This window comes from Papilio machaon, chromosome 25 (assembly GCF_912999745.1).
Source record: "Papilio machaon chromosome 25, ilPapMach1.1, whole genome shotgun sequence".
Classification (NCBI taxonomy): Eukaryota; Metazoa; Arthropoda; class Insecta; order Lepidoptera; family Papilionidae; genus Papilio; species Papilio machaon.
In genome coordinates this window covers 4,295,609-4,312,681 of record NC_060010.1, presented here as the reverse complement: position 1 = coordinate 4,312,681, position 17,073 = coordinate 4,295,609, and the positions used below count along the sequence as shown (strand labels likewise).

Sequence of the window (17,073 nt, the reverse complement as noted above, 5' to 3'; positions counted from 1 at the left end):
TTAGATGGAATACGGCTCTAAAGCTTTATAGTAACTAATAGTCACATGTATATAACCGTACGTCATAAATGTCCTAATTAGAACAAAGTGTGACTATTTTAGCATAATATGACGTCACAAACATGATGGTAGTCGATCATTTCAGAAAAAAGATTGCATTGGACATATGTCGTTTTATGCACAATAACTTATTCTAACACTTTGATATTAAGATATAGGTGAAAGGCTAAAGGGATGTTTTTTTTTTTTTGTAATATTAGTTGCATTAGAGGTATGATTGGACAATAAGTATGGTTTGTATTCTAATATTAAATGTGATACGTACAAGCCAGTCGTAGAGCGACCATCATATTTTATATATATTACTATTGTTAGTTTGTTAAGTTTAACATCGCTTAAGAGTTTTTTTTGTAACACTGTAGATGGTTTTCTATATGGTTATATAGTAGATTTGTACCATATTCGAGCGTTCGTTTAGCGTTGCATAGATTTATATTTTTGCTAATCGCTATTTCGCGTACAGTTCTCTGTCCATTTATTGAATTGGCATAATGAATTACGCGAGGACCAAATAATCTGGTTTTCTTTTCCTATTTGCGTTGAATGGAAAATATAAAACTAGAAGCGGACAAATATATGGGAAATACAGGATTTTTTTTTGCCAGTTCCTCTTAAATGTAAGTGAGAATTTCTAAAATATTTTTATAGCTATAAGTGTGGGGAAGTTAATTTTTTTAACATTTGGTAGGTACTGTTTAAGATTGGATGTCCATTATGGCAACATTCTGTACTCATTTTGCCTATATATTAAAGTTTGGCTAATTTAAAGTCGGATTGTTGCCAGGGTTGGACTTCGCGGGTCTATAAATAGGGAAGTATTAAAGAGTAGACTCGGAGTTTGGTTTTTTTTTCTACTACTATCGCAACTCAGTTCGGAATCATTGCGCCGTTCTATTTTAAGCATACTTTAGTTTTTAATTGTGGTGCTAAACTACGCTCTTGTCGACACCAATAATGTATATGTACGTTTATTTTTTAAGTTATAAGTGACATTTGAGTAAAAGTGTGTTCATACTGTTCCGTTGTTCCGTTCCGTAAATTATATCAATAGGGATTTTTTTCTGCGTTTTTTTTGGACTTTTTTCAAATTTTGCTCATCGGATCACAAGATTTATATGTTACGCTTATAAGCTTTTGTAAGGGGATCTGTTTTAATGTTCAAATATAACCTTTGAAGTGACTGCAAATAGTTCAAAAAATGCTTTTTTGCATTGTATATCAAAATAGTATAATTGTATATCCCCTTTGTATCTCATTGTCTGTCAAATGCTACGAAGTTACTGTTGTCTTTGTCTCGATGTTGCAGTTTTTTAATATAACCACTGCCACTGTTCAAATGCATTATTAACTTATGTTTTAGGGATGTATTCTTTTTTTTTCCTGTTTTATATGAGCTGATTTTAACTAAGCTTTTGTAGTTCGTAAAACAGATTTTTGTAATAATTGAATGTTGAACGTAATTCGCTAGTCCCCTATCTCTCTGTGTAATTTTTTTTTTAATACTACTCGTTGTTTTTGTTACTTATTGAAAAACTGAAAAAAATGATTGTTGAAAAATTTTAAAAAAACATGCTGTCTGTGGTGAATATCGAATTTTATGAGCTTATTATAAATACTTGAATTCCATGGTATTCTGCGAATTATCATGAATGTATGGTTTTTTAGGGAATTTGATATTGCACATTGCTTTTGTAAAAAAAAAAAAAATTACAAATTCATAGAGCTCCGTCTCTTGAATTGTGTATAATCTGTGTTAATTATCATTTAAAGCCTATTTAAAATTGAAAAATTACATTTTCCTACAATCTCAAAGACGAAAAATAAACCTTTTATTTTAATGTAAAAAAAATATATCATTTGTGTTGACGAATGTACTAAGTGTGATGTGCAATATCGAACAAGTGAAGTACAATCAAAGTAAAAAGTTATAAAACGATGCTAAAAAAAAACTAATTCGTAAGCTGCCAAGTTAGCTCTCGCATTGGACCAAGGAATGTAATGTATAAAGTATATAAGTATAGCTCATTTCACTCGCTGACGGTACATATAGCATTTTACATAGGAAAAAATATATAATGAAATATTTTGACATGTCTCTCCTTATGTATTTGCGTATCGATGTATACAATCTTGTGATTAACCTTATAGATGTGGTGGAAACTTTGTTACAGACTGATTTTAGAGCAGATTTATTTTAATTGGGTTAATCATTCGATGGTTTGTAGAAATCTGCTCCAGTGCAGTATTATTGGACGGTAGTTATGTGCAAAATATATAACCTCAAAAAAAAATTGTACTAAAATGTGCAATACTAATGGCAACCCCAGCTTAGTTAATAAAGGGTAGAGGTCGATGGGCACAAGGAAAAGATTTTTAGGATCGGTCTATTTTTTACTTATATTTTTTTTTAGTATATCGTTAGTTTTTTGAGGTTATAAAAAACACGCTTTTAAGTACTATCTCGACCCGCCGTATTTCCTAGAAGTTTCCATAGTATACGTGTACACCTGTGATAATATTGAGAATTACGAAACGAATCTCTGATCGGTCGCCATCTTGGATGAGCTGTCACATTTGACAGTTGTCTATGCTTTCGCAGATTGCACATAGTTACCTGTCCCAAGTATGTAGGAATACAGTATCCATTAGGCGTATATCGGTGTTTTTTAAACTAGTTGATGTGAAAAAATAATATAATCTACGCCAAACTGTTAACTTGTTGTGAAATATGAATGTTAAATGTTGTACTCCTGTCCGAAGAAACTGTAGGGTATTGTTTATCTCAATTTTTTCAGTAGTTTATGCTAGATGCAGACTTGATTTTTTTTTCCTTACTAATGATTTGTTACTGTTTTTGGCACTGTATTAATTACCTTCTGACGAAAAATATATTTAATGATGAAGATGTGCGGTTTTATTTTTTTCCAACCTTGATTTTTTTATGGTCATCAGCTTTATTCGTCCCCAATAAGGGGCTCGGAGACTACCTTAAGTTAGGGGTGACTAGACTATAGTTAGACACTGGCTAAGTGCAGGTTGATTTCACAAATATCATTGAATTTCTTCTCAGATATGCAATGCAACATGATGTTTTCCTTCACCTTCCTGTACATGGCGGGATTTGAACCCAGGAACTACAGATTGCAAGTCAAGTGCTTAACCACTGAGACACTGACGCTCTTTTTTTAATAAACAGCCGCAATTGGTTACAAAGATCGCCGTACTCACAATCGTTAGTCTCTTAGAGATAGATTTTTTGTATTAAATCTACACTAAGGGGACCATTTAATGAATATGTCTATAGAACATAAGAAAAATGCATCAACAATAGAGAAAAACTTGAAGATTAGATAAAAAAACGAATAAATTCAAATAATTTATTAAACAATCTACATCTTATAACAATTATTTCTCTTCAAACTTAACAACTTTGCCGAGCTTTCCTTTAGGTACATCAATTGATGGCAACGTCTCTGTGACAATACCCGTGGCAACTGTGACATTGTTCTCTCGTATGGTGAACCGTTGCCCTGATGTCATCACCATACCCTCAAGAAGAGTCAGGTAGACTTCACCATGGTCGCCCGGCATCATCATGTCCACTGTTGGCTCTTAAATATGTAAAAAATAAAATGACATTTTGTGCTACTATAGCAACACTATAGCAGTGAATGTGTTAACCAAAACCACAAATATGGTGATAAATCACATAATTATGGTGACAAAAACCTACCTAATCTTATTAGATGTTTATTTGAAGGTATCTCCGGAAAGGCTCAACGGATCTTGATGAAATTTGTCACAGATAGAACATAGTTTAATTACTTTATAGAGTCGCGGGCGACAGCTAATATAAAATTAACATACCCAAATCAATTCTACAAGCAATATTCCAAGTTCCGCTGAACATTTGTTGTGAATACTTTGAAAATATCGGCTTCTTTCTGCCACCTTCGGCACGCGTTAAGAAATACACTTTTGCTTTATAATGGTTGCTCAACTTCATGGTCTTTGCTGCACACAGCAACATGCCCGTCTCCACTGAACGCAACTTTAAACCACGGAGCAATACTCCCACATTATCACCCGCTAGTGCCTAAAAATCAGAATGAAAACATTGCACCCAATTTTAATAGATCTATATACCTATATATAAAAGAAAGTCGTGTTAGTTACACTATTTATAACTCAAGATCGGTCGAATTGATTTAGCTGAAAATTGATGGGGAGGTAGCTTAGAACCAGGAAACGGACATAGGATAATTTTTACCCCGTTTTCTATTTTTTATTCCGCGCGGACGGAGTCGCGGGTAAAAATTAGTTATTTATAATTCAAAACTTGAAGACTATACAGTGGTAGATCCCGGAACAATATTTGTTGGGTGCACAAATGGGCCTTGACCGGTGAAATACAGAAGACAGGCGTCAAGTGAAGCAATTCCGAGTACAGTCTGATGAGTGTGGTGCCAAAGGCCTTAATTTAGTCAACATTCCCTACCCACCCTTTTCTTATAAGCAAGGAATGGGAAGGAGAAGTGGATTTGATGGAGGGGGACGAATATCAAGAGGATATGTCCTCTTTCTGTGCGTCTCCTCCTCTGTCGATTAAAGGTAGGCAACGCATCTGCAATGTGGATGTCTATGGGCAACGGTTGCTTCACTTTTTAGGCGTATTCATGTGCCCGGTTGTTCATTTGCCATCTTTTGATATATGAAAAAAATACTTATTTACTATGGTTAAATTTCAAATAATGGGTACCCAATAGTACAAAATATAAATACCTCTGTAACACTCTTCTTAAATATTTGTATATCGGATAGGGTAGTTTTAATACTAAACCCAAATCCCATCAATTCAGCATCGTCATTTTTCTTCATAATACCTTGCTTCAATGTGCCGACAACTACTGTACCTCTGCCGGGCACTGTAAACGCATTATCTATGGGCATCAAAAATGGTGATGTCAAATCTCTCTGGATAGAGGGCACGTAGTTATCTATAGCGTCTAATAGTTTCCTTATTGATGGCATACCTAAGATTGTAATAAGTAATTTTTTAAACAAAGACACAAGAAAAAAATAAAAATTGAATAACATTTCAGTCTAAGGTACAGTTGAGTTTACTTGTGGTATTGAAACAATAAACATCATTAAATATAGTAACAATAGCTTATTGCAAACAAAAAATACTCTGGGGGTATATTTCACATGACTAAGTTGGATCAAACATCAATATAAAAAGAAAAAAAGAGTAAATTCTTGCCAAGTCCTAAGATTTTTTTAAAACTGGAATACTGTGAACAACGGTGACTGTACTTATTCTTAAAAACCTATCATACAGGCTGTAAATGTGACAGATATGATAATTTACTTATTTAACAATACTCACCATACTCAGAATCATCTTCATTAAGTGCTTTTAGTGCTGAACCAGTTATCATTGGGACAGTGACGCCATCATAACCAAAATCTGACAACATTTCACGCATCTCTATTTCAACTAGTTCTAAAAGCTGTAAAAACAAATCAAATTAAACCACACATAGCATCATTATCTCCTTTACCTTGTCCCACTTACGTAGGGTCGATGCACCAGGTTTCCGTCCTCTAAATCAATCTGTCTGCCGTCATCTCCATTGTCACCACCTTCTTGATCATATCAACTTTCACGCAATCCATCCATCTCTCCCTAAGCCTACCTCTACCGGTGTACCTCCACACTCATACTTAACATTCTCTTTGCCACATTAAACCACACATAGGATATAACAAAAGTTATTCAGAGATTAAATTTTTATCATTTGTTTACAATAATTATTGGAAGATCAAGATTACTTATTGTATAATTCAAGATTGATATTACATAAACATTTCAGCTAATAAATACTAGAAAAATGTCAGTAAAAACTCTATCAATGACAAGACTAATAATTTCTGATGGCTTAGGAAATATTGAATACTAGCTTTTTCCCGCGACTCCGTCCGCGCAGAATAAAAAAAAAAAGAAAACAGGGTAAAAATTATCCTATGTCCTATTCCTGGTTCTAAGCTACCTGCCCACCAATTTTCAGTCAAATTGATTCATCCGTTCTTGAGTTATAAATGGTGTAACTAACACAACTTTCTTTTATATATATATAGATTTTAGATACCAAATATATTAACCTCATTATCAACAATATCCGCTTTGTTTATATATACAAGTATATACTGTATGCCAACTTGTTTGGCCAGTAATAAATGCTCTCTAGTCTGAGGCATTGGTCCATCATTGGCGGCTACAACTAAAATGGCAGCATCCATCTGTGATGCTCCAGATATCATGTTACGAATATAATCTGCATGGCCGGGACAATCTGTGTGTGCGTAGTGTCGAAACTTAGTGCTGTAGCCCACATGAGCAGCGTTTATAGTTATTCCTGTAATATGATATAAATTCCAGATGTTAGGTAACAGTACAGCTGTTGAAAACTAGTAATATCTCTCTTTCCCTAGTTAATCATATGGTGGTGGATCTGCTTTACTATTTCTAGCAAATCGTTCTGCCTTTGACACCTTCATAAAACTAATAAAACAATGGTCAAAAAGATATTATATTTTTATGACAGAAACGGACTATTTCGGACGGATTATTTTCTTTTTAAACCTACCATCGTAATATAACAGAGAACTGACCTCTAGCTTTTTCTTCAGGCGCTTTGTCAATTTCGTCGTATGAAATGAATTGTGCTGACCCATCCTTAGACAATACCTTAGTGATAGCCGCTGTCAGAGTAGTTTTACCATGATCTACATGTCCTATTGTTCCAATATTACAATGTTTCTTCTCTTTAGTTTTAACTTTAGCTTTCGTACAGTATTTCTGAATATTAACATTTGAAACACTTAACACTAACCTATTACTCTTTTGATAACTGTAGTTGACTAATAATTTCTTTGGGTAATTACAAAATATTGAAAGAAATAACTTTCCACTCATATTATTTAACAAATTATTTATTTTTATACATCGAACTAATTTCGAGGTTAACTTTGTTTGACAGCTATCAGCTGTTGTAGAGATGCGATATGTTGCTACATTTTCGGAGTGCAAAATAGAAATTACCGTAAAAAAACCGATAAGCTATTTTTTTCTCGTGAGGAAAATTCTGTAGTCTTTTGTATTGTTAAATTATAAAAAGTCGGAATTCACGTTCAGTTCCATCAAAAAATTATACTCTTATATAATGTAAATTTGAAACCGAAATAAAATTTGTAGCCATTACGTGCTAACATTTTGATTTCCCACAAAATATCCTTTGTTTATTGATTTATTATCATCTCAATAAATAAATAAAATCACTCCAAAATTAATTATTTAATCAACATTAAGATATTTTTTGCTAAGGTAAAAATATTGTTATGAGCAAAGATAATCTTCCATTTTTATGGCGCCAAAGATTTAAAAATTTTTGTAGGATGAGGCTTGGACTACTTACCGGTAGTGATATATGAATTAGGAATCTGGGTCAATATTGAAGGTTGGATATGTTTTTATTCTATAGAATTTTTGGTTGTGTTATTCTGAAATAATTATTTTAAATAATAATTTTTATTACTATTACAAATATATACAGTTTTATTTAATTCAAAGTCATTATACATAATACAAATGGACAGCCTTAAAAAGAAATCAAAACACATTCATAATACAAAGAGTGGATACAAAGAAACAATGCAGTCATCAAAAATACAAAAACTTCAGGCTGAAGGAGAATTCTTTACGTATGTAATTAAAATTGTCTACAATTTTTACAATACAAAGGCAAGTGGGGGGAAATGAAAATTTTAATGTATTCATGTATACAAAATAAGAATAATCTATCTGTTGTATCTGGCTTAATAACTTCTGAAGTTCGCAGTTTTCGAACAAGAAATCCATCGACTAATTTTAAATTATAGCATAACAAAATTATCTATCTCAGTGAGTGACATTGTTATTGCGGTAAGTCTCGTAAGAAATTGAGAGATGTTGAATGTTATGTTTCTGAACGTTGATCTGTCAAACTGACAAAGAAAAAAAAGTTCCTTCCGATTTTAATGGCAACTCGAAAAGGCGTGTTTCATTTAAAGACAAACCTTACAAATATCAAGGGAAACCCTTAGCTTTTGCCGACAACAGATTACACAACGGCAATTTTAATTTCATTTTTGTCCACCGGGTGAAATAACTTCATCGCATTATACAGGTCTTAGAAGAAAAGCACGATATTTATTTTCCTACAAATTATATGAATCTATTCCAAAGTAGGACTAACATTAAGATATTATTTACAGTCGAAGCTGGATAAGCGAGAACTATATAAGAGAGTGTCACTGTCCGGTCCTAATGACCTTCATAAGACCTTCTTAAGCAAGAATAATATCACGATCCCTTGGAATCTCGCTTTCTCAGGTTCGATTATATTTGACTGCCATATATCAAATAATAAATAACATTAAAGTTTAATGTGGGGGGGACACTAACTTGTCTCTGTTTTATCAAAGCTAAAAAAAGGGATGAAAATATTTGTCATTACAAACAGTCGAAGTTAACAGTTAATTTATAGCATAACATACAAAAATGCAAATTGGCTTACACATTAGCTTTAAACTTTTCATTCTAGTTATATATTAGGTAAATACTTAGATTACTTTAGTCTATTCAACTGCTTAAAGCCGCATTCACATTTGTCTGACGTGTTGTGTCGTGATGCGTCAGAAAGGTATCGGTCTCATAGAATTAATATGGTTGCGTGCACACTTCTCTGACGCAGTGTGTTGTGATGGCTTGTGTCGTGTCGCGTCAGTAGCGATCCCGGTCCGCGTCAGTTGGGTGAGGTGCGGGGGACGGCGCAGCGACACGACACAGCGGGTCGGACTAGTGTGCACGCGCACGTGTTGTGTTGTGACGCGTCAGAAGTTAGACATTCTAAAATACTGATGAAATTTTTCAGCATCACTCTCAAGCTCTTTAACGAGACAATGAAACTCGCCTTTAGTTTCTCTTTTTGTATTTACTGGATGTATCCAATAACTTCTTCTCTTTCTTTGTTTTATTAGAAGTGTTGCCAGTGCCAATAACTGCATATCTTCTTCATAATCTGAATCTGAATCGTATGATTCATGAAAAAACATTGCGAATGTGTAAACTCTCTGAGAGCTATAACGGAACTGACTAAAAATGCGTCATAACGCGTCACATAGATGTGAACAGTAGCCATCACGACAGAAAGCATCACGACACAACACGTCAGACAAATGTGAATGCGGCTTTAGTAGGGCGTAAGAAAGCCGTAGACAATTTTATGTCCGCAATTTATAGTGTGACAAGAAAAATATAAGACCTGTTTTGAGGCCTCAATCGCATTTCAAATTGCAACACTCTACATCAAGTGTCAAAATAAACGTAATTTAAAAATTGAATCCAGTATTTTAATTTACAATCTTATATATTGTTTTAAAATATTTTTTTCTTTACACTATTTTGCATTATATACCATTAGGTACCTTCTTAACTTTTTTTTGTAATATTGCTATTGAAACTACAAGAAATTAGATTCGCAGATTTTCCGAAATAAGCGAGGTTTTCTGTTTTCCTGGCTAGGTTATACAATTTTATACACTTATAAGCATCTTGTTTCATATAATATTTTTAAATGACCACTGTTTTATTTTAACACTGTTTATCACTGGAATAGTGTTTGGAAGGAGCAACACTTTTTTATATGTCTGTTGACCCTCTGATAGTATAAAGTTGACTTTCATTGTTTCAACACTCTATAATGTAATGTGAACTCAACATTAGATTTCCAGATGAAATGGCGCACTGTCCTGAGGTCCATATTTGGATCGAGAACCTAAAAATATATCACATTTAACAATTATATAACTATATCTTACTAATATTATAAATGCGAATGTTTAGATGGATGAATGTTTATTTGAAGGTATCTCCGGAACGGCTCAACGGATCTTGATGAAATTTGGCACAGATAGTACATAGTCTGGAAGGACTCAGGCTACTTATTACTTTTTTTTTAATTCCGCGCGGACCGAGTCTCGGGCGACAGCTAGTATATTAATAAAACAGAAGTGTCTCTTTGTAATAACGAAAAAAAATAAGTAAAGCTTAGGTGCTAAAGAAAAACCAATTTTAAAAATATCTATCTATCCTCAAGGCCGCGTTTGTTCCGGGTCTTGCTCCGAAAGGTAGCTGATGCAAGTGGGCATTTTTTAAGCTACTTTTTTAACACGAAGTCGCGGGAGATCAATAGTCTAAACTAATATTATAAAGGGGAAAGATTTCATTGTTTGTTTACATTGAATGAGCTTCTAAATTACTGAACCGATCTGAAAAATTCTTTTACTGTTGGAAAGCTTAATTATCCCCGGGTTACAATAATTACCAAACATAATGTCACAGCCTCCCCCACCCCTAACTTGAGGTAGGTTCCGAGCACTAATGGGGATATATAGTGAGCTGATGATGATGCCACACTCCCTTACCTGATCACAGCAGAGTAGTTCAACTCGTTCTTCTGGTGGGTCATTACCGCTATCCTCATTGGTAGGCTTGCTACTGCTGGCACCGTTCACATCACCACCCCCAATAATCTTCTCCACCACGTGTTCCGCCACTTTCCTACATTGGATGAAGTCATTTGCTACCAATCGATCCTGTAAAACAATCTTACTAGTGTTATAAATGTGTTATAAAGTTTATAAAGTTTACATGGATGTTTGTAAAATTTGGCATATATATAGAACATAGTATAGGTAAACACGTAGGCTAGTAATTAAGTTTTTTTTCTATTCCACGCAGACAAAGTCGCGAACAAACGCTAGTAATAAATATTAATTTAAGAAGCTTCAATAGACTAATGGTTAAGTGCACGGACGACGAATTTAGCGGTGATGGGTTCGAATAATTCGACTATTGTATGACCACATTTTTGTTTGTTGGTCACTTTCGACTATACAAAGCTCTAGGCTCTAATATTCATTAGAAAAAACCGACTGACTGAGGCTTAACAGATGAAATATCGCCATCTATTGTCTGCGTTTGTAATCAGAGAATTTAAATTATGAATTTAAACGAAATAATGTTGTAACATTTACTTTTAGTATATACCCAAAGGCATTGAAAAAAATATTAAGCTTTATTTTTTATTTAAAAAAAAAAAAGATTTTGAGAGTGAGATTCGAACTCAGTTTTCGCTAATTTAGAATTTTACCTCCTACGTCCACTACATTTGTTTTGTGCTGATGTAATGTGCCTATGACACTCCGGGGAAGAAGACGAATCGAATAAGACCTCAGTTGTGAAAATGGCTTTAGTCATTTATATAGTCTATAGGCCGTCACAATGTAACTTACATACATACAAACTTGCATATATCAAAAACGAACATAAATATGCGCGAAAAACATAACCCTATTTGTCAATCGTTTTTTAATTAATGAAATTCTTACTTTAAGTCAATTAGGTTACATGAGATGACAATCTTACTAATATTGTAAATGCAAATGTTTAGATGGATGGATGGATGGATGTTTGTTTGAAGGTATCTCCAGCTCAACGGATCTTGATGAAATTTGGCACAGATGCAGAACATAGCCTGTAGGAATACATAGGCACACATATTACGTTTTTTTTAATTCAGCGCGAATGGAGACGCGGGCGACAGCTAGTATATCATACAAAATGACACTCACTTGTGGAATGTATATAAAATTTATCTTTAGAATCACCATGCGAGTGTCACTTACTATAAAATATGAGATTAGCATTTCAGTGGCTTCTATTGGATAAACAAATTAAATTATTAAATGGCTACATAAGATTTGATTTATAAACTTGAAAGTAAGAAAATTTAAGTTAAAGTAAAGTAAAAATTAAAGCATACATTATTCCATTCTCATTTCACTTTCTCACAATAAAAAAACCACTTAAATGTGAGACAGTATGCCATCATGTATGCAATTTGACATTTCTCTATACAGTGGGCCAATATTATAAAATCTATATATATAAAAGAAAGTCGTGTTAGTTACACTATTTATCTCAAGATCGGTCAAACTGATTTAGCTGAAAATTGATGGGGAGGTAGCTTAGAACTAGGAGATAGACATAGGAACTTTTTTATCTTGTGTGCATTTTTTTATTCCGCGCGGACGGAGTCGCGGGTAATAGCTAGTAAATAAATAAATAATACCACTCTTCCTGATTGTATAATCTGGACGGTATAAGTCTATCTAGGATAACTCGACTAACACTGACACTTTTTCATATCAAAGGCATTTCGTTAATCTTCTACATGTCTTAGAACAAAAAGTCATACCTTTTTCTGTCTATCCTGTTTGCTCTGACAACTTGAATGTGATAACAGATAAAATGGCAATTTATTGAGTTTAGGAGCGGCCATTTCCACCGCAACATCCACAACCCAAGACGGAACTGTTTCCATTAATAAATTGCTTTCAGTTTCTCCACCTGCATCACCGACCTGAAATAACAGTCATATATCCTTGAAATGTAACAAAATAGAACAAATCTTACAGAATATAAATATTTTGATGGCTACTATGAATAAGGGCCAATGTGCAAATTGACAACTTTACAGGAGAGGCTCTCAAAGTTTCAACCATATAGGAAAATAGGCCGCATATGGCATTTTACTTTGGCAAAAAAATTACATTTACACTTGTAAATGTGTATTTATGTTTAATGTATGTTGTGAACTAAACCAAGAGGTAGCTTATAACACAAAAAAGTCATCATCAGCTCACTATACGTCCCCACTGAGGGGCTCGGAGCCCACCCCAAGTTAGGGGTGACTAGGCCATAGTCAACCACGCTGGCCAAATGCAGGTTGGTTGACTTTACACATATCATTGAATTTCTTCTCAGATATGTGCAGGTTGCATCACAAGGTTTTCCTTCACCGTAAGACAAAACAAAAAAGTAAAAATCATCAATTTGTTACTTTTACCCATATACATAGGGCCCCTTATTATATTGACTTAGGAGAGGGATTCTCAAAAGTGGTTGATATCGAACTTAAAGTATTGCTAATTCTCACTCTATCTTCTTCTATTGACCTAAGTCAGAATGAAAAAAATGTGTAGTGTGTATATAAGAGGCCATGTAAAATGACAATAAAATTGAATGTAATTTAACAAAATAATATTTACCTGTAATCTGTAGAGTGTCCTTCCACCAACTTCACTAAATATTAATGGTGTATGTAATGGAACACTGAAGAAACTATTGCCCATAACCTTTTGACCACCCTCATTGGCTCTGTTCGGATGATTCCAATGTTCCAACAATGCTTGCAGCAATAACGCACCAAAGTTAACCTTTTGGTCATTCTCTATGGTTAATCCTGCCTCTTTCGCACTAACCCAAGCACTCAAGCAGTCTGTCTCATCTTGCCCTAAGTGTATTGTTAACATACCAGTCTTCAAGTCAACATTGAACCAATTTGGAACGTACACCATTTTGAAACGTTTTTTAACCTCTTCATCATAGTCTATTTCACCTAAATCTTCAAGTTTGCTAGCTTTCAAGACATCGTAAAGCATAACATGATTGGCTGTGTCTTTTGTTAAGATATGTCTTTTGTCATTTAATACTGTATAATGTTTTATAGCCCGACCTCCAGGTATGTGGTACATTGGTTGAGTTTGATACACATTATTTGTATTGTAACTATTCTGGTTGTACATATCTGACAAGGAGTTGTGTGGTGGTAGTTTCCAACATCTTATGTCCGAGTCTGATGTAGACACCCAAACACCCAGCTGGTCTGCGGTGAAACACATTTTGAGAATAGGTGCAGTCTCTTCACAAACAATCATAAAGTTATCAGGGTTTTTTAACTCTGTTATTATAACTAATCTGTCACGTCCACCAGAAATTATGTGTGAAAATGTTTCTGTAGCAAGCAGAGCCCATACGGCTTCTGAATGCACTCTTATCGTGGAAACACACCTTTGCTGTGATAAAGACCACAACTTTATTGTACCATCTGAACTGCCCGAAACACATTGCAATCCATCCCTACTCACAACTAAAGCTTTAACATTATCAGCATGACCTTTTAACTTCATTAATCGAGAACAATTTCTAGGATCCCACACTCTTAATACTTTCTCAGTTGAGCCACTTACAAGTATTGTTCCTGGTGGGTTCATAGCAAGACTATATATGGACTCCTTGTTACCGACGAGACTAGATGTAGTTACTGTATTATTACTGGCGGTTAGCGCCGTTAAAGTATTTACGTCCCAGAGAAAGATAGCTCGGTCGAGACCGGCACTCGCTACCTGTTCTTTATCCTTTGCATACGCTAGTGTACGTACGTAATCCTTATGAGTCCGTAATGTCGACATACAGAAACCTTTCGGTGCATTCCACACTTTGACAGTCGTATCGGACGAAGCGCTTATAAGATTTTTACCGCCGCAACAAAGCACTATATCGTTCACCCAGTCTGTGTGGTGCTCCATACTTTGGATATATCTGTCTTGTGTGCCTGTACCAGTATGCCAGACGCGTATAATACCATCACGACCGGCTGAGTACAGTCTGCCCTGAATCGGGTCCAATTGAAGCGAACTAACACCATTTTTGTGCCTCCTTTCCTCTTCGTCCCTTATCACAAACGACACTTGTGTCTTCTTACGCATTATCGAGCTCATTTTCCGACATCTTAAATTATAATTATTATTTTATTAGCGCACAACTAAGGCGTTTGCGAAAGCCTCTTCGTTTTGTTTCACAGTTTTGAGTTTGACGTTTGTGATATTGTGGAGCGTATCATTCGTTCTTTATGGTAAAATTTAGTGAGTATAGAGCAATTTAGTGAGATTGTACGATTCCAAGTTTTGTCAGATTTACAACCAAATACAGTTATCCTTTCAGTTTTAAAAAGGCAAAAATGCAAAAAGTATTTTTTTTTATTTCAATGAATGTTCACAATTTTGATCTATCTAATTGACCTATAAATATGAATTACTAACGTTAGTTTCATAATTTTTAATTTGTGAATTATTTTAAAAATCAGGTGTAAGAGTTTACTAGATACGACATGACAGTGACACCTGTCAAATCAACTGCTGATTTTTAAATATTTTGCCGTCAATAAATTAAATAATATATCGAAGGCTCTGCTCTCTTTTTTATACATTAACCATATCTCATCGTAGTTAGAGACGATGAAAATCTGTCTCAATATGACCAAACAAGCAAGGTATAACTGTCATATTTATTATAGAAGAATTACACGTTCGATTATTTGCTATTTTACTTTCACAGGCATTGGAACACATTAACAATTTTCGTATATATTAAGGTCGGCTAGAAAGTCGGACCAGACGAGGCCGCCGCGAAGTGTCCTGTGGCATGGAATAGCACGCCGCCCCACATTTGTTACCTCTTCCTTTTTATGTGCCTCGCTTTTTTCTGTTTTTTTTATATTACAAGGTGGCAAACGAGCAAGCGGCCACAAGCTAGGTTCCAGCATAGTGTTTGCTCATCTAATCGGTCTGGTTTCACCCCCATTTCTCTGTTGAATTTGTCTATCCCTCAACTTCCCCTCTTGGCGCATTGAGTGCCCGGGACCACCTCAACAATACGCAACAGCGGACCGCGCTATTGAGTCCCATCGCTTCGCAAAAGGGTTTACAAGGTGTTGAAAGTAGGTGTGGAAATTAGTATGGAAGTATCGTTATTTTTACAGTTAGAAGCTTGAAACTTATTTTTAGGCTACTAATTTAATATAAATAAATATGAAATTCAATGTTTGTAAAAGTTTTATCTTCAGGGGTGCAATATAACAAGAGGGAATAGGGGTGAAGGTTTTTATGGGAATATATGATGTTTATGTGAATGTAAGTTTAACATATTTTGTTCTAATTTTTATAATTTTAACTAAAATACACTAACAACAACAAAATTCACTTCCGTAACTGAGAGAGGTGGACAGAGACCAAGGATTTCCATAGTGTGCAGTCCTGACACACCTCTTTCGGTTTTTCTACATTCATACATCAACGCATAGCACGTCGGTTAAATAAAAATAATTAGCCTAAATAATAAACATAATCTTTAAATTATTATCAGATATCAGAAAGAACATTGATAATTAGTTTTCGACTAATCTTTGTAAGTGCACAGAAGTAGGTACTAGTATCTGATAACTCGATTGTATGTAACTTCAATGAAATATTTCATAATATTGTGTATAAATTAACTATTATATACTAAAACAACAACTATAATAAACTTTAAATATTACGATAAACTTTACGATAGACTTTAATAACTTCATAATTACCACGCACATTTTTTAAACCCTAACTTCTTTACTTAATATTATAAATGCGAAAGTAACTCAGTCTATCTGTCCTGCAGTCACGTCAAAACTACCAATGCCGATGTAAATTAAATTTTCTACGCAGATAGTCTAGAGTCTTTCCAAGGACATAGAATACTTTTTAACGTGAAAAATGTTGTATGGAGGTGTCGTTATTTTTACAGTTACATGCTTGAATTTTATTTTTTAGACCGTTAATCCTTACTAATATAATTTTATAAATGCGAAAGTAACTCTGTCTATCTGTCCTGCAGTCACGTCAAAACTACCAAACCGATTTAAATGAAATTTGGTACACAGATAGTCTAGAGCCTGAGGAAGGACATAGGCTACATTTTAAAATGGGGGTGTAAGGGGTTGAAAGCTTAAATGGAATTATTGTAATTTTTACAGGTAAAAGCTTGAAACTTATTTTTAAGGTTGCTAATTTGATATAAATACATATGAAAATAATTTTTTGTAAAAATTTTACCCCCAAGGGTGTTAAATAACAATAGGGGATGAAATTTTGTTTGAGAATATGTGAGGTTTTGGTGAATGATTTGTTTAATATGTTTTACTGTTGCCCTTAGCAATATTTATTCTAGAGCCTGAGAAAGGACAAAGGATA

General features: G+C 34.3%; 2 protein-coding genes across 2 annotated transcripts; both read right to left on the bottom strand.

Moving 5' to 3' along the window:
• Positions 1 to 3,460: 3,460 nt before the first annotated feature.
• Positions 3,461 to 7,057, bottom strand: LOC106720014 (elongation factor Tu). Its single transcript, XM_045684263.1, has 6 exons — positions 6,736 to 7,057; positions 6,226 to 6,479; positions 5,450 to 5,573; positions 4,843 to 5,093; positions 3,928 to 4,156; positions 3,461 to 3,671 (listed from the first exon to the last, which is right to left on the bottom strand). The coding sequence occupies exons 1-6, from the start codon at positions 7,037 to 7,039 to the stop codon at positions 3,466 to 3,468; spliced, it is 1,368 nt and encodes a 455-aa protein (XP_045540219.1). The 5' UTR covers positions 7,040 to 7,057; the 3' UTR covers positions 3,461 to 3,465.
• A 2,301-nt stretch (positions 7,058 to 9,358) lies between these two features.
• LOC106720352 (WD repeat-containing protein 48 homolog) lies at positions 9,359 to 14,897 on the bottom strand. Its single transcript, XM_014515051.2, has 4 exons — positions 13,276 to 14,897; positions 12,423 to 12,587; positions 10,588 to 10,758; positions 9,359 to 9,938 (listed from the first exon to the last, which is right to left on the bottom strand). The coding sequence occupies exons 1-4, from the start codon at positions 14,785 to 14,787 to the stop codon at positions 9,843 to 9,845; spliced, it is 1,944 nt and encodes a 647-aa protein (XP_014370537.1). The 5' UTR covers positions 14,788 to 14,897; the 3' UTR covers positions 9,359 to 9,842.
• Positions 14,898 to 17,073: the final 2,176 nt, after the last annotated feature.